At 51.0% G+C, this 21,830-nt stretch overlaps 1 protein-coding gene across 1 annotated transcript; it reads right to left on the bottom strand.

Annotated features, from left to right (window-relative positions):
- Positions 1 to 9,014: 9,014 nt before the first annotated feature.
- Positions 9,015 to 18,496, bottom strand: LOC129467691 (breakpoint cluster region protein-like). Its single transcript, XM_055252369.2, has 8 exons — positions 18,447 to 18,496; positions 16,113 to 16,172; positions 15,163 to 15,272; positions 13,768 to 13,910; positions 12,628 to 12,762; positions 11,581 to 11,686; positions 10,943 to 11,105; positions 9,015 to 10,222 (listed from the first exon to the last, which is right to left on the bottom strand). The coding sequence occupies exons 1-8, from the start codon at positions 18,465 to 18,467 to the stop codon at positions 10,133 to 10,135; spliced, it is 828 nt and encodes a 275-aa protein (XP_055108344.1). The 5' UTR covers positions 18,468 to 18,496; the 3' UTR covers positions 9,015 to 10,132.
- Positions 18,497 to 21,830: the final 3,334 nt, after the last annotated feature.

The following is a 21,830-nucleotide window of genomic DNA, read 5'->3' as shown; positions in this document are numbered from 1 at the left end:
CAACGTAGAAAAACAGAAAGGAAAACAGTCTGAGTTGAGGAGGTAAAAGGAAACAGGCATAGTTTTAGAAAAAAAGAAATGAGAAGAGAGATCATGTGAAGACTTAAAGACTGTTTTAGGAAGAGATCTAAAGATCTGCACTAGAACAGTGGTAACAAAATCAAAAGGATGCAAAACCATGCAGAGAAAGATAATGAGAAAAAATATTAATTGGAATCAGAGAACAAATTAAAGTTCTCATCAAATGGAAAAGCAGCCATATTTGGGGCTTCAAAGGCAATGAGGAAATTTCCTTTTTTTTTTTTTTTGAGCCATCTCGGCTCACTGCAAGCCCCGCCTCCCAGGTTCATGCCATTCTCCTGCCTCTGCCTCCCGAGTGGCTGGGACTACAGGCACCTGCCACCACGTCCGGCTAATTTTTTTGTATTTCTTTTTAGTAGAGACAGGGTTTCACCATGTTAGCCAGGGTGGTCTCCATCTCCTGACTTCATGATCCGCCCACCTTGGCCTCCAAAAGTGCTGGGATTACAGGCGTGAGCCCAAGAGGGGGTTTCACCTTATTGGCCAGGTTGGCCTCGAACTCCTGACCTCAGGTGATCTGCCTGCCTCTGCCTCCCAATGTGCTGGGATTACAGGCGTGAGCCACCTCACCTGGCCTCTTTTTCCCTTTAAATATTGAAGTCCCCAGACCCTCTTTGGAAAAAAAGCGTGCATCACAAATGTTTCCTGTGATTTTCATTCCTTTTTTCCCCAGCCTGCATCCTTAACGTTGCCAAAATAACCTCTAAAAATGACAGACACACCTCAGGAATTTTCTTTGATTTACAAATGTTTACCAGATTCAGATGCTTTGATTCAGCAAAACACAGCAGCTAAAATCAAGGATATCAGAAAAATGTTGGACAGCTGGCCAAGTGTGGTGGTGTGCACCTGTAATCCCAGCTACTGGAGAGGCTGAGGCAGGCGATTCACTTGAACCCACGAGGCAGAGTTTGCAGTGACCAAGATCGTGCCATTGCACTCCAGCCTGGGCAACAGAGGAAGACACTGTCTCAAAACAATACAAAATTCAAAATAAAAAATAAAATAAAATGTACTTTTTGTTGAGACAGAGTCTTGCTTTGTTGCCTAGGTTGGAGTGCAGTGGCACAATAACAGCTCATTGCAGCCTCAACTTCCCAGGCTCAAGTGATCCACTCACCTCAGCCTCCCAACTAGCTGGGACTACAGACATCCACCACCACAACTGGCTAAATTTGTATTATTTTTTTTTCTTCTGAGACGGAGTATTGCTCTGTCACCCAGGCTGGAGTGCAATGGCACAATCTTGGCTCACTGCAACCTCTGCCTCCCTGGTTCAAGCGATCCTCCTGCCTCAGCCTCCTGAGTAGCTGGGATTACAGGTGTGTGCCACCATGCCCAGCCAATTTTTTTGTATTTTTAGTAGAGATCAGGTTTCACCATGTTGGTCAGGCTGGTCTCAAACTCCTGACTTCGTGGTATGCCCACCTCTGCCTCCCAAAGTGCTGGGATTACAGGCATGAACCACCGTGCCCAGCCCTATCTTTTGTATTTTTTATAGAGACAGGGCTTTGCCATCTTGGCCAGGCTCGTACTCCTGGCCTCAAGTGATCTGCCCTCCTCAGCCTCTCAAAGAGCTGGGATTCAGGCAGGAGCCACCGGTCCAGGCCAAAATACATTTTTGAAGTAATTTTGAAATATACATTATTAGTAACTATCATTCCTAATGAATAATAATCTTGCTGTGCAACACATCTCAAAAACCCACTCCTCCCATATAACTCAAATGTTGTACCTTTTGGTCAACTCAAAGAGACATATTTTACTGAATTTTTTAAATATCACAAAGAGGTCTTAGGAATAATTTGGCATCTTCTTATTTCATAGATCTTATTCATAGACTCGTAGATCTTATTCATCGGCCTGCTGATCTGTTCCTTTTTCAGAAATGTAGATAATATCCGACATTTTTCTTTTTTCTTTTTTTGTTTGTTTGTTTGTTTTTTGAGATGGAGTCTTGCTCTGTCCCCTAGGCTGGAGTGCAGTGGCGCAATCTCGGCTCACGGCAAGCTCCGCCTCTCGGGTTCACGCCATTCTCCTGCCTCAGCCTCCCGAGTAGCTGGGACTACAGGTGCCCGCCACCACACCTGTCTAATTTTTTTGTATTTTTAGTAGAGACGGGGTTTCACCATGTTAGCCAGGATGGTCTTGATCTCCTGACCTCATGATCTGCCCGCCTCGGCCTCCCAAAGTGCTGGGATTACAGGCGTGAGCCACCGCACCTGGCCTTCTTTTTTCTTTTTTTGAGACAGAGTCTAGCTCTGTTGTCCAGGCTGGAGTGCAGTGGTGCAATCTCAGTTCACTGCAACCTCTACCTTCCAGGTCCAAGCAATTTTCCTGCCTCAGCCTCCTGAGTAGCTGGGGACTACAGGTGCACACCATCATGCCCCGATAATTTTTATATTTTTAGTAGAGATGGGTTTTCACCATGTTGGCCAGGCTGGTCTCAAACTGCTGACCTCAGGTGATCCTCCCGCCTCAGCCTCCCAAAGTGCTGGGATTACAAGTGTCAGCCACTGCACCCAGCAAAAAGTAGATTTTAAATGTTCTCACTACAGAAAAATGATACATTTGTGATGTTATTGATATGTTAATTAGCTTGATATTATCATTCCACAATGTATTCACAGATCAAAACATCACTCTGCCCCATAAACATATACAATTGTTATGTTCATTAAAATAAAAAAATTAAAATTTTATCTCTTAGAAAAAAATTAATAAGAAGTCCCAAACTTGTAATTTCACCTCTTTAAACCTCAACTTCTTCACCTATAACAGAAAAAGGATAACTCCATTTTCCCGTCCTTTGGAGCTGTAAGACTCCCTTAGCAGAGGGGCTGTCCACGGGGCTGCTATTATTATTGCCGTCAAGCAGTGGGAATCGAGCGGCACCTCACACACCACAGGTTACCTTTTTTGTTTTTGTTTGTGTTTTGAGACAGGCTCTCACTCTGTCACCCAGGCTGGAGTGCAGTGGTGATCAATGCTCACTGCAGCCTCAACCTCCTGGGCTCAAGCAATCCTCTCGCCTCAGCCTCTCAAGTAGCTGGACTACAGGTGTGTACCACCGCACCAGAATAATGAAAACAATTATTTTTATTTTTATTTTTTGTAGAGATAGGAGTCTCACTATGTTGCCCAGGCTGGTCTTGAACTCCTGGGCTCAAGCAATCTGCCTGCTTTGGCCTCCCAGAATGTTGAGATTACAGGCGTGAGCCACCACGCCTGGCCACTGCTCACTTTTACCCAAGTATTACTCTACATGTTCTGCGGGTGGGGCCCAAGACGCTGTGCTTGTGGAACAATGCAGAGGACTGGTTTCCAGAGAGTCGCAGTTTGCCTAAAGCCTGACAGCCAGGACTCCAGTTCAGGCCCTTGCATGCAAGTGCAGTGGTAGCTTCTGTCGCGGCAGGGAGAAGGGAGAGGTTCTTTCTGGTGAGAAAAAATAGGAGCTGGCATCTGAGCTAGCCTTAGAAGGATGACCTGGAGAACTGGAGGCAGAACACTGCAGACTCTGGAACAGGCCTGGGAAGGTAATTCTGGGGCCCAGGAGCAAGTGTCTAAGTAGATGTGCAGTGAGGGATGAGGAGAAGTACAGAAAAGTAGTTTAAGTGTGTTTTAAACTGCGGCCAGGCACGGTGGCTCACGCCTGTAATCCCAGCACTTCAGGAGGCTGAGGCAGGCAGATCACTTGAGGTCAAGAGTTCAAGACCAGCCTGGCCAACATGGTGAAACCATGTGTAAAAACAGAAAAATTAGCCAGGCATGGTGGCACATGCCTGTAATCCCAGCTACTCAGGAGGCTGAGGCAGGAGAATCGCTTGAGCCCACGGGGCAGAGGTTGTGGTGAGCCAAGATCGTGCCACTGCACTCCAGCCCGGGTAACAGAGGAAAACTCTCCCTCGAAAACAACAACAACAACAACAACAACAACAACAACAACAAATAAAACAGCCAGTTGCAGTGGCTCAAGCCTGTAATTACAGCACTTTGGGAGGCCGAGGCAGGAAGATCACGAGGTTAGGAGATCCAGACCATCCTGGCTAACACGGTAAAACCCCGTCTCTACTAAAAATAGAAAAAATTAGCGGGGTGTGGTGGTGGGTGCCTATAGTCCCAGCTACTCGGGAGGCTGAAGCAAGAGAATGGCATGAACCTGGGAGGTGGAGCTTGCAGTGAGCCGAGATCGCGCCACTGCACTCCAGCCTGGGCATCAGAGCAAGACTCCATCTCAAAAACAAAGACAAAAATAAAACTCACAAACGACCAGGCGCGGCGGTTCATGCCTGTAATCCCAGCACTTTGGGAAGCTGAGGCGGGCAGATCACAAGGTCAGGAGACCGAGATCATCCTGGCTAACGAGGTGAAACCCCATCTCTACTAAAAATACAAAAATTAGCTGGGAGTAGTGGCGGGCGCCTGTAGTCCCAGCTACTCAGGAGGCTGAGGCAAGAGAGTGGTGTGAACCCGGGAGGCAGAGCTTGCAGTGAACCGAGATTGCGCCACTGCACTCCAGCCTGGGTGACAGAGCAAGACTCCATCTCAAAAAAAAAAAAAAAAAAAAACCCACACACTTATAGCCAGGTATGATGGCTCACATCTGTAATCCCAGCACTTCAGGAGACGGAGGCAAGAGGATTGCTTGATCCTAGAAACTGGAGAACAGCCTGGGCAACAAAGAGAGTCTCCATCTCTACAAAAAATAAAACATTAGGCTGGTGTGGTGGCATGCACTTATAGTCCCAGCTACTCAGGATGCTGAGCAGGGAGGATTACTTGAACCCAGGAGATCAAGGCTGCAGTGGGCTATGATTGTAACTGTGCTCCCCAGCCAGGTGGCAGAGCAAGATCCTGTCTCAAAAAATAAATTAAAAATAAAAAGTCAGACTTACAGTCAAAGAATGTAGGGAGTCAATGCTTCACATATATAATAATTGTAAATAAAAAAAAGATAAAAGGACCCTGTCTGGGTGCAGTGGCTCACGTCTGTAATCCCAGCAACTTGGGAGGCCAAGGTGGGCAGATCACCTGAGGTCAGGAGTTCGAGACCAGCCTGACCAACATGGTGAAACCCCATCTCTACTAAAATACAAAAAGTAGCCAGGCATGGTGGTGGGCACCTGTAATACCAGCTACTTGGGAGGCTGAGGCAAAAGAATTGCTTGAACCCAGGAGGTGGAGGTTGCAGTGAGCCGAGATCGAACCACTGCACTCCAGCCTGATGACAGACTGAGACTTCGTATAAAAAAAAAAATGCCAACTTTCAGGACCCACCCACTTAACAAATAAGCCACTGAGCAGGGCCCAGCCTAGTGCCATTACTTTCAATGGCAAAACCCACAATTACTTTTGCACTGATACAATAGTAGCATCAAGGATCTCTGGTCATAGATCAGCATGACAGATATTATCACAATAATAATAGGCTGAGAGCACTGACTCATGCCTGTAATCCCAGCACTTTGGGAGGCAGAAGCCGATGGATCACCTGAGGTCAGAGGTTTGAGACCAGCCTGACCAACATAGTGAAACCCTGGCTCTACTAAAATGCAAAAAATTAGCTGGGCATGGTGGTGCATGCCTGTATTCCCAGCTACTTGGGAGGGTGAGGCAGAAGAATCGCTTGAACCCAGGAGGTGGATGTTGCAGTAAGCTGAGATCATGCCATTGCATTCCAGCCTGGGCAACAAGACTGAAACTCTGTCTCAAAAAAAAAAAAAAAAAAAAAAATAGGCTGGGTGCGGTGGCTCACACCTGTAATCCCAGCACTTTGGGAGGCTGAGGCGGGCAGATCACGAGGTCAGGATATAGAGACCATCCTGGCCAACATTGTGAAACCCTGTCTCTACTAAAAATACAAAAAATTAGCCAGGCGTAGTGGCAGGTGCCTGTAGTCCCAGCTACTCACGAAGCTGAGGCAGGAGAATGGCATAAACCCAGGACGCAAAGCTTGCCAGTGAGCCGAGATCGCGCCACTGCACTCCAGCGTGGGTGACAAAGCAAGTCTCCATCTCAAAAAAAAAAATTAATAATAATAATAATAATAATGCTGGGTGCAGTGGCTCACGCCTGTAATCCCAGCACTTTGGGATGCCAAGGCAGAGTGGATCATCTGAGGTCAGGAGTTCAAGACCAGCCTGGCTAACATGGTGTAACCCCGTCTCTACTGAAAATATGAAAATTAGCTGAGCGTGGTGGTGTGTGCCTGTAATTCCAGCTACTCAGGAGGCTGAGGCAGGAGAATCACTTGAACCGGGGAGGCAGAGGTTGCAGTGAGCTGAGATCACACCATTGCACTCCAGCCTGGGCAATAGAGTGAGACTCTCTCTCTAAAAAAAAAAAGGTGTATTAATAAGTATGCTAATCTACTAGAGAATGCTGTTAAATGATAAGTAGTCCACAATTGCCTACAACCTCATTTGCACTGGAAATTAAAGTTAGGAAGGGTTAAGAATTCTAATCAATATACAATATGATATACAATAAGAATTCTAATCACTATCATGCCATTGCACTCCAGCCTGGGCAACAAGAGGGAAACTCTGTCTCAAAAAAAAAAAAAAAAAAAACCCAAAAGCAAAACAAAACAAAATCCCTCTGGGCTTTTCTTCAGGGAAGGAAGGAGAAAATTGTAAATTTTAGTTTTGCTACAATGTTCAGCTAATTTTGAAAAGAAAATAAAATCACAGAGCTAAAAAGATTATTTCTGATGAATTCTGGTACAAAGCAGAATTACGTTGTAAATGTTTGATTTTAAAATATTAAGAGGCAAATAACCACACATTTCTATGATTCCATTTGTTTATTTTTGTATTTATTTTTGAGATGGAGTCGCACTCTGTCGCCTAAGCTGGAGTGCAGTGGCGTGATCTTAGCTCACAGCAAACTCCGCCCCTCAGGTTCAGGCCATTCTTCTGCCTCAGCCTCCTGAGTAGCTGGGATTACAGACAGGGATGCCTGGCTAATTTTTTGTATTTTTAGTAGAGAAAGGGTTTCGTCATGTTGGCCAGGCTGGTCTCGAACTCCTCATCTCAGATGATCCACCCCTCTTGGCCTCCCAAAGTACTGGGATTACAGGCGTGAGCCACCACACCCAGCCTCTATGATTTCATTTCCATTGCAAACCAAAGAAAAGGACTGCAGTGAGTCTGAATCATTTTAGTTTATTTTGCCAGTGTTGAGGGTGTGCCCAGGAAAAAGGAACACAAAACCACAGGAAATATCTGTGATCTGTGCTTTTTCCAAAGAGGGTTTGGTGACTTCCATATTCAAAGGGAAAAGAGCAGGCAATAGAAAGACGAAAGAAAGGGCCAGGCATGGTGGCTCATGCCTGTAATCCGACACTTTGGGAGGCCCAGGCGGGAGGATTACAAGGTCAAGAGATCAACGGCCAGGCATGGTGGCTCACACCTGTAATCCCAGCCCTTTGGGAGACCGAGGCAGGTGGATCACTAGGTCAGGAGACCAAGACCATCCTGGCTAACATGGTGAAACCCCGTCTCTACTAAAAATAGAAAAATTAGGCCGGCGTGGTGGCGGGCGCCTGTAGTCCCAGCTACTCGGGAGGCTGAGGCGGGAGAATAGGGTGAACCCAGGAGGCTGAGCTGCAGCAAGCCAAGACTGTGCCACTGCACTCCAGCCTGCTTCAAACCCAGGGCCCGAGGCAAAAAAGCATCACTTCTGGTTGGGGAGTCTGGCAGCCATGCCTTGTGGGAGGTCACACTGGCATCTAGGCCTTTGCCTGCATTGCAGAAGGAGAGCCGGGTCCCCCTCCTGGAGAATGCCGCGTTCCCCAGCCCCGCACTGGCTTTGCCACCACACAGGCTTTCGAGCCAGGAGGCGGGTAAGACATAGCTGTAGACCCAAAGCAACCATCAGCCCTGGGGCCCTGCGGGAGAGGAGCACTTTTAGAACATGGAAAAGTGTGGTCATCCCATCATTAGACAGCACACATCCTACGTAAATAAAAAGTCTTATGGGGAAGGAGGTTGGGGAGGGAACAAAAATTGGCACAGACATCGATAGACTGGTTTCCAGTTTCAAGGTAACAGATGCACATCATGAGACCAGAGGAGACCGAGACAAGGGCTGGATTTGGCTTTTCTAAGCAACATGTGTTCCTGCACAGGGCTGGATGGTCGCTGAGACAGAGATGGAAGCCAGGACAGGGGAGCCCACCGGGCCCAGATAGGTACAGAGAGCAGAGGCTCCTGTTCTGTCCTCACCACCCACGAGGGTGACACTGCTTGTAAATGGTGGCTGTGCTCTCCCAGCAAGAAAAAAGCACAACTAAATCCACACTGCACACAGAGGCAGACAGAAAGGCTTCAAGTGGTTCTGTTTTCTGCTCCCTGCCTCGCCAGGTCCACAAGCAGTGAGGAGTGTCAGGAGCACGGCCCCGCTGTCAGGCTCCCCAGCGAGCTGCGGGCTCAGCAGGAGCTGCCCACTGACACACAGGGGCACCCACTCCTCCCACCTTGGGAGCGGTCGCCAGAGTCGCACTGGGTGCTGGTGTCATCCAGGGACCCCACACACTTCCTTAAATGTGATCCTGCTTCCCTCTGGGCAGCTGCATCCTCTCCTCCTGCAGGACCGTCTGGAAACTTGGCCCTCAGTTTGCTCTCCCTTCTCTTCTCTGCCTGCCCCAAGCCCCTCTTTCTAAAACAGTGATGCAATGTTCATGGGGTTATTTCTTGAAAATACTTGGCGGCCTCCATGCTTCTGTTTTCTTTAGCCAGGTGGTCAGGAGGGTTTACAAAGAATGCCTGGGCTCCCCCGCAGGTGCCGGCAGATGGGGTAGCAAATGGTCCTGTGCCTCCACCTGCTCTGGGAGGGAGTCTCCCGTCTCTAGGCCTGGCCCCTTCCTAACCCTCCACGTATCCTGTTCTCCAGAGACTTCAGAACCCACTCCTGAGAACAGCGAAGCCAGGCGCTTAGAGGAAGACCAAATGCTGCCAGGACACGGATTGTCCAGGGATTACATTCCAGCATCTTATTAGGTATCTGGATCTGTTGGGAAAAAAATTAGAAACTACGTATAAAACTTAAAAATATTCAAGTATCAAAAGGTTATTTAGGATGAAAGTTTTAAAACAAGTCATCAGCAAGCTGCTATCACCAAGTGGAGACTTTTACAAAAGTTGAGCCAGTCCGCTGAGCTGAGAGGACAGAAATGGAGTCAGCTGTGCTGGGGCAGGGGCAGGGACACTTGGGGCAGGGAGTGTGTGGGCAGAGAAGCCAGAGAAGTCCAGGCCTGTGGAAGCCAAACACGAGAGCGTGGGCCGGAAGGGCGGTCAGGATCGGGGGACGAGGCCGCTCTCCCTGGAGAACGAACCCTAAAGTGCGTAGCCTGGGATTCCCTCCCTGGGGGTCCTGTCCCCCGACATTTCACGGGCCTCCTGGAGCTGCCTTCCAAGGAGGACAAACACGTCAACAAAAGACCCATTTCTGCACAAAAATCCTTCTGGAAAGAAAAAGAAGAAAGGCAAGAATGGAGTCCAAACGCTCCCCAGTGCTGACTAAGCCTCTCCAACCCTGTTCTAAGTGGAGTGTGGTTTCTAAGTCAGGGAAATGGAAGAGGCTCCACCCACACAGGCCATGGCCCCACAGGATGAAGCAGCAGCGTTTATTTCAGATACAACAGTGAGGGAATCCGGTCATGTTCCCTCCTCCCCAGAGAGGGCACATCTCGACAAGTGATTCGGTAGAAATCTTTTAGACTCTATAAGTTAAGTTCATAAAAACCACTCCTTTCACCCTGTCTCCCAGGGCCAGGCCTGGACTCCGAGATGAACTGGCTTGGGGGCGCCCTCGGGTGGCCACATAAAAAACCCACAGTCTGAGGCCAGCCTGGGGCTCTCAGACCTGGGCGGGACCTGCCCAGGCCACCTGTCCTTCCGCTTTGGGCCGCTGTCTCTTGGCAGATGGCCTGACACTTGGGGGTGGCCCAAGGATGCCTCAGAAAATCTTGATTCCCACTCTACAGATGGCCTGATTAGCCAGAGGTTTCCAGGCTGTCTGTCAGCCTCCAGGAGATGGACTGGGACCTTTAGACATCGGTGGAGAACAGGATGCTCTGTCTCTTGCTGTCCAGGGCAGGGATGGCCTCCAGCCACAGGAAGTACAGCAGCACCTGGACCTCCTCGGGCAGAGTGGGGAAGAGGAGAGTGGCTCAGAGGGGAGCTCACAGCTGCTGGTGGGGAGGTCTTTGGGACCCAAGCCCCCAAGTCCACCTCAGGTGCTAGAAACCCCTGCTGGTGTCATGAACCCCTGACAGTGAGACGGGGGTGGGGTGGGGTCCTGACAAGGCACGACTTGTTGGGTGGGGGGTGGTTATTTATTTTAGAGATGCACAGGGCCTTGCTCTGTCCCCCAGGCTGGAGTACAGCGGCTCCATCATAGGTCACTGCAGCCTCTAACTCCTGGGCTCAAGCAATCCTCCTGTGTCAGCCTCCCAGATACCTAGGATTACAGGTGTGTGCCACAATGCCTGGCTAATTTTTCTTTGTATTTTTTCTAGAGACGGGGTTTGCTACATTGCCCAGACTGGTCTCAAACACCTGGGTTCGGTTTTCCTGCCTCGGTCTCCCAAAGTGCTGGGATTACAGGCATGAGCCACCACACCCGAACACTTGGGGTGGTTTTAAGCCCCCAGCAAGGTGCATCCGCAGGACCAGGAGGTGGCCTGGGCATCCCCTATCACTCCCATCCATGCGTACCTAGGCAAGTCCCTCTCTCTGAATCTCAGCCACCACCACATACGATGCAAGTAGGAAGATGGGCAAGACTGGGGGTGGGGCAGGCAGAGGCCACCTCTGTCAGGCTGGGGTGGCATGGGCTGGAGCCTATCTTCCCATACCTGGGACACGACCTCCAAGGACCAGCTGTCAGTCATTGTGATAGGCTGGCTTGGATTGGCAGGGAGCTTGCTCTCCTTCTCGGAAGGCTGGAGCAGCTCGGAGCCAAAGACAGTGGCGAGGTTGTGCAGGGACATCTTATTGACTGCCTCCTTCTCTGCCACCCTGTAGAGGACCAAAGCAGAGGGTGTCATTACAATGCCACCACCAGGAGAGAGGCAGAGGGGCTATGCCGTGCTGGAGTCTTCAGGGAGGGAGTGACCTCGACCCTGGCTGTGCTGCAAGCTGACTTCAGCCCTGGTACTTCTGGGTCTCAGTGGCCCAGGACTAGGGGCCAGCTCTGGGCTGGTGGGGAGGTCTTCATGATGTGGTTGGGAGGGAAGAAAGGGGTCCAAGTGCACTGCTGGCCATGGCCAAAGCTCTGAGCTCTTTGTTAAGGCCACAGTGCAGAGGGAGGAGGGTGGCAAAGAGGAGAGGCAGGGGCGGGGGTGGCAGTGGTGCTATTCCTTAGAAGCAGTGAGTTCCTGCAGACAGGGGTCAGGGGAAAAGGTCCTTGGTGCTGGGGGTCTGGTGGGAGCAGAGGGGCACCCCGTGGCCGGGAGACCTGGAGTCCTGGGCAGCCACAAGAGAGCTGGGCTACCTTTCCAGGTGGTCTAGAAGGAAAAGGAAGGTGAGCAGGTTGGCCTCCGGCAGGGATAGCAGTAGGTTGAGTATGCAGCTCTTCTTTGCAACCAGGTCTGAAAGAGCTGCAGGAGGGGGTGGGTTACTCCTCTGGGTTACAACAAGCTGGAGACCTCTCCCGAGGTGGTCACATGGAGCGCCCGGGACACGAGTCCTTGTGCAGTTTAGGCTCGTCACATCGTCACACCCACAGCGCTGGCCACCAGTGAGGACCGTGTGAGGGGCACCTGTGTGGGGTGTGAGCCACTTGAACGCCTTTTCTCTACCTGATAGGGGTCAGCAGCATGTGGCGAACAGCAGCAGGAGGAGCCGCTAGAGCAGCTGCTCATGCGCAGAGCTGCCCTTGGGCAACTGCTACCACCACCCCCTCCCCAGGGGAGCCCAAGGCAGGGGAGGCTCGGCATGGAATGAAACAGGGGAGTGAGGGACACAAGGAGGTGGGAAGTGGGAGGGCCCCAGCCCCACCAAGTATGCAGAGACCCCCTCGTCGTCCTGGACACCACAGGGGCACCTGCAGGCTGGGAGACCAGGTCCTCTGTGCATGGGCCTGGGAGGCAGACCTGCTCTAAGGGGGATGTGGAGGATACAGGCGCTGCACACACTACACCCACTTTAGACATCAGCCTCCAGGTTGACTAAGGGTCAGCCCAGGTTTGAACTTGTGCTTGACTGGGCCAGGACCCTTGGCTAGAGCACCTGAATGCCATTGTTTAGCCCTGGTCTGCAGGAAGGACAGCAGACTTTAGGACCCTACAGCAGGGCAGTGCTGACCATTTCACCCTCTTGGTCTCCTTGAGGAATAGGGACGGGGAGCCCTCTGGGGATGGGTGCAGCCTTCCAGGACAGGCTCAGTTTTGGTCCCCCGCTTTTTGAGGTTGGGTTAAAACGCCGACCATGGCAGAGGGGACACAGCTCAGGTTCCCACACCTCACTTTTCACAGCCTCCGAGGGCAGCAGTGCACGTGGAGGAGACGTCTCCCACGAGGCCAAGGCCTCCAGTGCTCACTGATGCCCTCCGCGAAGTTGGGGTAGAACTCGTCAGTGAAGAGGGGCTCGGGCAGCTCACGGAAGTGCAGCTTCAGCGTGCCTGCGATGGCGTTCACGTCCATCTCGCTCATCATCACCGACACATCCTTGTTATCTGGAAAGAGCACAGAAATGCAGCGGCCTCCTTGAGGATCCCGAGTGAGTCACCTGCCATCCGCCTTGGCTAAAGCACCGTCCCTGCCACACTGACCACAGTGCGGGTCCCTCCCGGGCTTTGAGCAGCTCATCTGACTCCTCCCGAGAGCTGTGCCTGGTTCTGTGTCTGCAGAGTTGATGGGGGTGCGTGGGCATTCCTATTCCTGTCCTCTGGTTGGCCCGATGTGATCTCCAGGAGGAGGCCAGTGTGGCAGGACACAGTGCCTGCGTGGGGATTGGGTGGCTCTGCCCTGTACATAGCAACCACCCCTGCACCAGTGTCTTCTGATAGCAGGAAGGCCATGGGAGAATCTGACTGGTTTCAGTGTTTGAACCTGTGTCTTCCTTTGGATCCAATTGTCCACTGGTACTTACCTCCCCACCACAGGCCAGGTCCATTCTGGGCCTGGGGTGCTGGGAATTCTAGGTGTCCTGGTCAGGGTCAGTGGTGTGTGCCCCAAAGAAGGGTCTGCAGGCACAAAATCCTGTTGCTTTGAAGATGCTGGGAAGGACCCTCTGGGGCCTCAGTGCCCTCCCCTGGCATTTGAGGCAGGTCCAGGTCCTTCATAGCCTGTGAGGGTTGTTGAGATGGAGGCAGAGATGCTGCAGCCCCAGCCTGAGCTGGGTCCCATCAGTGCCCTCTGCCCGCCGCAGAGGCAGTGGACAGACCGCACTGAGTCCTGGGCTTCCACCTTCTGTCCACCCCCAAGGCAGAAAGGCCAAGGCCCGGCAGAAGCCCCTGGTCTACCCCAGCAAGTGTCATGCATGGCTAGGATGGTTTAAAAACTGGCTTCTACAGAGGCTTTTTCTACAACTCTTGTCTTCTCTTTTTTAAAAATAACAACACAGTAAATGAAGAAAAGACACAGAGAAGGATGTGACATGCCTGGGCCATGCAGCGCTCTGAGATCTCATCACGGACACCGCCGCCCACACCTCCATTCTGTCCTCCCCAGGCCAACACTCACTGACATCGCAGCTGCCTTCAGTGCCTGGATGTCCACGACCACTCCGGACATGCGGTAGATGCCCACCTCCTCCATGCCTCGGCGCTCGATCTCCTCCACGCACTGGCGCATGATGTAGGGCACCTTGGACCTCTCTCTCCTGCGGGAGGAGGGAATGTTCTCAGTGTCCTGACAGCCCTGCTTGGGCCACACACAGGAGACCTGCTTTGTGGATGTGGAGTGAGGATGGTGGCGAAGGTGCCCAGGTCTGGGGCTGCACACAGAGCCTTCTGCATGCCTGCCCTCCCTCTGCAAGCTCTGTCCTCATTGCATGTACTTTCTCAGGACATTTCAAGCGCAGAACCCCTGCGAGTCACACATGATCTTTGCAGGAAGGTCTGGAGGCCTGTCTAAGTCAAGTCAGCACAGGAAGGGCATCCGATAGATTCCAGGCCTGGGGTTAGCAGCCTGTGCCCCCAGCTGGGAGATCAGATCTGGTGTTGGTCCTGCCACCCACGTGCTGTGTGAGAGGAGAATCCCTGACCCCTGCCCTGGGCCTGGGCCTTAACACACATCCGACGAATGAATGAAGGGTTGCCTCAGCACCAGTGCTCCAAGTCCTGCGATGCTAAGTGCTTTTCTCCTCTGAGTCTTAGCAATGGACAATTCCAATACCACCACACAGGACACTAGAGTAAGAATACTTCAAAGTTAGAACACAGTGCTGTGCAGAGGCCTTAACTTTAGTTCTGTTTTGCAACTGGATTTAGGAGCACATCAAAGCTGCTTCTCAAGCACCCTCATTAGCAGTGGTTATTTGGGGGAACTGCTGATGGAGTCCTTGCTGCTCATGCCCAGAGCCCTCCCAGAGTGCTACACAAGTGGCTTCCATGCAGCTGGGGGTGGGGCATGGTGTTTAGACACAGAAATGAGTCCAGGGTATGACTGATGGAGGCCCTGGCCCACGTGACCAGCAAGGTCAGGGGCCCAGCCGGATTCCATCCTGGGGAAGCAAATGAATTCTCAGAGGAGGTGATCTGTGTCTGCAAGAACTGCTCTCAAACCAACAAACAGGCTTCTCTTGGCAACTGACTCCTGACAAAGGGGCAGGGGTTACAACCATTCAGCAGGAATCTGGGACCGTGACAAATTCCAAGCAAGGGCAGAAAACCCTGCACTTGGGCAGTTCCTGGAGCCAGCCTACTGCTTCCAAGCAAGGCGGCAAGGACATTCCTGAGCTGGTTTGGAGGAAACACAGGAGGCAGCTGAACACACCAAGTGTTCCCTGGGGCCTGACCTCACCGTGCAGCGGCCACGCACAGAGAGGATAGACCCACACATGCTCTTTTCTGCAGAAACAGCTGAAGGGACAGGCGCCCTCAGTGCATGAGCCCAAGCCCCTCCCCACTCACTTGGTGACCACAGCAATCTTGACTCCGAAGACCCCTGTCTGTTTTCGGGATGGCATCCTCTTCAAGCTGAACTCCCTGCTGTTGAACTTGACCAAGAGCTTTACTTCAATCTATAGTGGGGAGAAGGGGTACAGTTCTCTAATCCTTCTGGTCCTCATAGTCCAAGGTCCCAAGGGCCCCTGGAGTTTCATCAAATATTTCCACCCCCAAGGCATGCAGAGGTCTCAGCATGAGGTGGAGTCGCCCCTCGGGGAAGCCCCTCGTCTACTTCAGCAAGAGCCAGGATTGTCGAAGATGGTGTAAAGGACTGGCTTCTGCAGAACCATCTCCTAAAATCCTGTTGCTTCTCTTGGTTGCTTACTTTTTTTTAAGATATGGGATCTTGCAATGTTGCCCAGGCTGTAATCGAACTCTTGGGCTCCAGTGATTCTCCTGGCTCAGCCTCCAGAGTAGCTGAGATTATAGGTCTACCGTGACCAGCTTTCTCTTTCTTAGTAACAATTAAAAATTAAGTAGGAAAGACAGAATAATATAAGAAAAAGCCAAGAATCTCAAATATTAACATTTTACCATTTATACCCGGGCCTTTTTGGGTGTGTCATTAACTTTTAAGGTCTAAGCCTTTCTAGGGTACCTAAAGACAAATCAGGGGTCTCCATTTCTACGGGCAGCCCCCAGGTCCCCAAGTGGAGGCCCCACCTGTCCTGGTGGTGCCATGAGACCTTTGTTTGAGGAGGGATGCTCAGGGCCCGGCTGGCAACTGCATCCCAGCCAGTGAATAACGATTCCTGTGCATAGTGATTCTGCTCTTCGGGGGCCCTCCCTCCTCCAGCCAGGCTCCCTCTCAGATGCTGCCTCAGGCTCAGCCACCTCTGACTGATTTGAAATGAACAGAGGCCACCCTATCCTTCTGGGGAAGTGGGCACCAGGAGAGTCCCACAGACACGTACCCCATTCATGGCGATGACGGTGCACTGCCAGTCTCTGTCCTGCAGGGCCTGTGGGTCCAGCTGAAAGCAAGGAGTCATGATTGGCAGAGGCCCTGGGGTCTGTTCAGAGGCCCCTTGAGGCAGCAGCCCACACCCGCCACTTCTCCAGCCCTTAGTCAGAGGCAGAGACTGACTGAGGCCAGCACCTCCATCCAGAGGCCGAGAGGTAGAGTAAGGAGGGGCCTGCCAGACACCCCTGGAATCCAGGGCCCCACTGCTCCCAGAGCCCTGCTGCCTGGGGTCCCCACCCCCTCCTCCCTCTGCCCCTCCCAGTTGGGAGTTGATGTGCAGGCTGGCAGGCTCTCTCCATCCGGCTCCCATCACCACGGGTGCTATGTGGAGCTCAGTGAAAGGCGAGCTGTTCAGCAGCAACTTCAGTAACAACTCCTGGGGGCCTGGCATCCACAGCTGCTGTCTGGGGAACTGTGGAAACTGTTCTCCCCCTGCACCACGAACAGCTTGTGGCGGGAGGAGCCTGCAGGCCACACCAGTCCCATGGTTCAGAATCAGGCCCAGAAGGACCCAGAACCAAGCCCTAAATCAAGCAGCTGATGAGGGGGCCGGGAGGAAGCCCTTCTGCGACCCTTCTAACTTCTACCCCAACCTGGCACTATCCAGACAGCTAGCCTGCAGGAGCTTGTCCTTAATGTCACCCGAACGCAGTCTGTGCTATGTTATGTGCAGGGTATATAACACCCTGACTGTCATGACCGAGCCACATGTCCCCCGTCCATGAATGCTGTTTCCCATTTTATGGGGAGCACAAGCTCTATGTCAGCGGTTCCTGGGTATGCCGAGACCACTGGCTGGGCTGGGTGAATGAGCAGTACCATCTTGTTAAAAATACACCTCCCTGGGTTCCACCTGCAGAGAACTGGACTCATAATCTGGGTGGGACCTGGGATTTGCACAACTAGAAACCCCAGGTAGTTCTGGAGTGAAGCCAGGTCACGGAGCCACTGTCTGACTCCATAGAAGGTCACGGCATCTGACCTTGTGTTCCCATCCCTTGATTCAGGTGATGGTTCATTTCAGCCACAAGGCAAGCTGCCTGAGAGCAGGGACCACACCTCATGATGTCTGCACACATTCACATGTGTGCACATACACATACACACGACGGTGCTGAGCACAGCGCCAGGCCTACAGAGGGGCTGAGGACAGGCATCATTTCCGCTGCAAGGGACCCTAGAGGCCACAGCCACCTGAGCCTTCTGCAGGTGAAGTGGCCAGAAAATAAGGAGAAGCTCTGGAGCAGGTCAACGAGCCCAGCCAGCTGCCCCTACTTCACAGGTGTGTGCACCTGGGCCTCCCTCCCTGCATCTGCTCAGCACAAAGGCTCACCACAGGCACACCTGGGGGGTGACCCCTCCTCACATCCCCTTCTAGGTCCTACTGGTTAACGTTTCCCAAGGATCTGAAATGTGCAGCCAGAGTGGCACAGAGAAGCAAAGGGTGGCAGGACGTCTCCCACCAGGGGCTATGTGGTCACAGGCTGTCATTCTGCATCTGGCCCTGAAGGTTGTCAGAGGCCACACTCCAGGCCTCAGGGACCCCACCCTGAGAAGCAGCATCTGTGAGCAGGGAGCGGTCAGTCAGAACCACACACAAAAACGAATCTCTCAAGTGGCACTTTCCCCCAGAGTGAACCCTAAGCAGAGGCAGGAGAGGATAACATGAGGGATGCGGACGGAGTGCGCTTTCTCTGGAAAGGGAGAGTTTAATACCACTGCTGGGAGCTTTAAAAAACTGAAACCCTGCCTGTAATATCAGCACTTTGAAAGGCCGAAGCGGGAGGATCACTTGAGCCCATGAGTTTAAGACCAGCCTGGGCAATATAGTGAGACCTTGTCTGTATTAAAAAAAAAAAAAATTAAAAAGGTAGCCAAGCATGGTGGCACATACCTGCAGTCCCAGCTGCTTGAGAGGCTGAGGTGGGAGCATTGCTCAAGCCTGGAAGGTGGAGACTGCTGTGAGCCAAGATCATGCCATTGCACTCCAGCCTGCGCAACAGAGCGAGAGATCCTGGCTCTAACTAACTAAGTAACTGGAAACACAGAAACATGTTAAGCAGGAGACATTCTTCCCTTTCCTTCAAGGAACAGCCATCACTGGGCCCCTCTCCCCTTGAAAACTCAGAACGGGCAGATGCAGCTAACACGCAACCCAGAGTCCAGGTAAGAAGAGACAGAAAGAGAAGCTGTCCAGACATCAAGGCAGCTGCCCCTCTGAGCCCGCCTGGAACCACAGCCCACATGCCAGCCCATTAATAAAATAATAATGAAAACCACTCACGTCTAACAAGAGATTAGACATCCAGATAGAGGAGGCTCAAATATCCCTAAACAATGCAATGCAAAGGGTCTTTGCTGTGGCAAACTATAATCAGACTATTTAAAGTCAATGTGAAAATGCAAATTCTAAAACCACCAAGAGAAAAGGATCTAGTCACCTATAAAGCAAACCCCATCAGATGAAGAGCAGATTTCACAGCCCAGCAAATAGAAAACATGTGCTTAAAGGCATAGGAGGCAGAGAAGTACAGGGCTGGAGACAGGCAAGGCCAGCATTCCCCTCAAGGCGACCGCCAATCCTGAAAGAGGAGGCTGAGAGACAGAGCAGTGATTCTTTTTTTTTTTTTTTTTTCTGAGACGGAGTCTCACTCTGTCACCCAGGCTGGAGTGCAGCGGCATGATCTCGGCTCACTGCAAGCTCCATCTCCTGGGCTCACGCCATTCTCCTGCCTCAGCCTCCTGAGTAGCTGGGACTACAGGCGCCTGCCACCACGCCCGGCTAATTTTTTGTATTTTTAGTAGAAACAGGGTTTCACCGTGTTAGCCAGGATGGTCTGGATCTCCTGATCTCATGATATGCCCACTTTGGCCTCCCAAAGTGCTGGGATTAGAGGTGTGAGCCACCATGCCCAGCTGATTCTTTTTTTAATTCTTCCTTTCTGTTTTTTTTTTTTTTTTTTTTTTTTTTGCTTTTTATTTTGCTAAAACAGGGCCGCCATGATTTTTAATGGCAAAAACCGCAATTACTTTTGTACCAACCTAATATATTGCTCTGGCTGGTCTCAAATTCCTGGCCTGAAGCAATCCTCCTGCCTCAGTCTCCTGAGTAGCTGGGACCATAGGCGTGAGCCACCACACCTGGTCTAGAGCAGTGCTGTGGACCTACTCATGTGGCTGAGGGAGGGGATGCCATAATGCCCCGCACGTAGGGTGCAGGTTTCTCACTCTAAGAGTCACAGTCAACCAGAAATAGAGCAGCCGTCAGGAGCACTGGATCCAGCTTCAAATCATCTCAGTCACTCAAATGCATTAAGGAGATCTCAGAATTTCAGACCCGTAGGCCTCAAATTATTTTATTTTTATTTATTTATTTATCTGAGACAGCATCTCACTCTGTTGCCCAGGCTGGAGTGCAGTCTCAGGATCATGGGTCACTGCAGCCTCGATCACCCAGGCTCAAGTGAGCCTCCCACCTCAGCGTCCCAAACAGCTGGGACTACAGGCACACACCACCACACCCAGCTAATTTTTTATTTTTTGTAGAGATGGGTTTCACCATGTTGCACAGGCTGATCTTGAACTCCTAGGCTCAAGCAATCTGCCCGCCTCAGCCTCCCAAAGCGATGGGATTACAAACATGAGCCATCATGCTGGGGCTCGAAATCATTTTTAAAAATTATTTCTGGCTGGGCGCAGTGGCTCATGCCTGTAATCCCAGCACTTTGGGAGGCTGAGGTGGGCAGATCACGAGGTCAGGAGTTTGAGACCAGCCTGACCAACATGGTGAAAACTCATCTCTACTAAAAATACAAAAATTAGCCAGGCATGCTGGCACCTGCCTGTAATCCCAGCTACTTGAGAGGCTGAGGTAGGAGAATTGAACCCTGGGATGCAGAGGTTGCAATGAGCTGAGATCACGTCATTGCACTCCAGCTTGGGGAACAAAGTGAGACTCCATCTCAAAAAAAAAATTATTTGTAACAATTTGTATACACAACTTCCATTGCCAAATTAAAAACAACCAAGCAAACAAGGAAATAAGACAGCAGGAACAAAGCTCAAGAGAAAGCACAGACAACTTTTAAAAAGGCCCATAGGGTCTCCAGATTATGAAATCATCAGACCATGTACTTTAAGTACTTTATATGTATATCAAGCATATAAAGAAACAATTAAGAATTTCATCAGAAAACTGGCAACTATAAAAAATGGATGCACTAGGCGTGGTGACTCATGCCTGTAATCCCAACACTTTGGAAGGCTGAGGTGGGTGGATCACCTGAGGTCAGAAGTTCAAGACCAGCCTGACCAATATGGTGAAACCTCATCTCTACTAAAATTACAAAAATTAGCCAGGCATGGTGGCATGCGGCTGTAGTCCCAGCTACTCGGGAGGCTGAGGCAGGAGAATTGCTTGAACTGGGAGAGGGATGTTGCAGTGTGCCGAGATCGCACCACTCTACTGCAGCCTGGGTGACAGAGCAAGACTCTGTCTCAAAAAAAAAAAAAAAAAGAGGAGGCTGGGAGTGGTGGCTCAGGCCTATAATCCCAGCACTTTGGGAGACAGAGTTAGGCCAATCACATGAGGCCAGGAGTTCAAGACCAGCCTGGCCAACATGGCAAAACCCCATCTCTACTAAAAATACAAAAATGAGTTAGGCGTGGTGGTAATCCCAGTTACTCAGGAGGCTGAGGCACAAGAATCGCTTGAACCTGGGAGGTGGAGGCTACAGTGAGTTGAGATTGCACCACTGAACTCCAGCCTGGGCAACAGATAGAGACTCAAAAAAAAAAAGTCTCAAAAAAAAATGGAATTAGGAACTCAATTTGAACAGCACACTAGACACAAACATAAAAAAAAATAGTGAACTGGTATTTATTTATTTATTTATTTATTTATTTATTTATTGAGACAGGGTCTCACTGTGTTGCCCAGGCTGGAGTGCAGTGGCATGATCTCGGCTCACTGCAACCTCCATCTCCCGGGTTCAAGCAATTCTCCTGCCTCCCAAGCCTCCCAAGTAGCTGGGATTACAGGCACCCACCACCACGCCTGGCTAATTGGGAGATAGTTTGATACAAAATATACAAATTGAAGTACAAAGAGAAAAATAGATAGAACATCCAGGAAATGGATTAAGAGACATGGGAGATACTTTAACAAGGCATAAGTCATGTGAAATTGGAGTCTTATAAGGAGAGTAGAGAGAGGATGGGGAAGATGTAACACTTGAAGAGATAAAGCTGAGAATTTTCTAAAATGGACAAAAAAGAATCAAGTCATAGAATGAAGAGCCACCTAAATGCATCAGTGTAAACTGCTCAAAACAAAGACAAAACTTTTCAAAGCAGCCAGAGGGAAAAAGATACTGCCTTCAGGCCGGAGTTGGGGGCTGGCTCATGCCTGTAATCCCAGCATTTGGGAGGCTGAGGCAGGTGGATCACCTGAAATGAGGAGTTTGGGATCAGCCTGACCAACATGGCAAAAGTTCATCTCTGTTAAAAATACAACAATTAGCCAGGTGTGATGGTGGACACCTGTAATCCCAGCTACTTGGGAGGCTGAGGCAGAAGAATCACTTGAGCCCAGGAGGCAGAGGTTGCAGTGAGCTGAAATTGCACCACTGCACTCCAGCCTGGGCGACAGAGTGAGACTCCATCTCAA

Source organism: Symphalangus syndactylus, chromosome 18, assembly GCF_028878055.3.
Source record: "Symphalangus syndactylus isolate Jambi chromosome 18, NHGRI_mSymSyn1-v2.1_pri, whole genome shotgun sequence".
In the NCBI taxonomy this organism is placed as follows: Eukaryota; Metazoa; Chordata; class Mammalia; order Primates; family Hylobatidae; genus Symphalangus; species Symphalangus syndactylus.
This window is presented reverse-complemented; position numbering and strand designations above follow the sequence as displayed.

Coding starts and splice junctions, on each gene's coding strand:
- LOC129467691 (XM_055252369.2), bottom strand. CDS start 18,467: ATGTCTAATCTCTTGTTAGAC. Junction 15,273..16,112: donor CCGTCATCGCCATGAATGGG/GTACGTGTCTGT, acceptor TCCCCACTATAG/ATTGAAGTAAAGCTCTTGGT. Junction 13,911..15,162: donor AAGATTGCTGTGGTCACCAA/GTGAGTGGGGAG, acceptor CTCCTCCCGCAG/GAGAGAGAGGTCCAAGGTGC.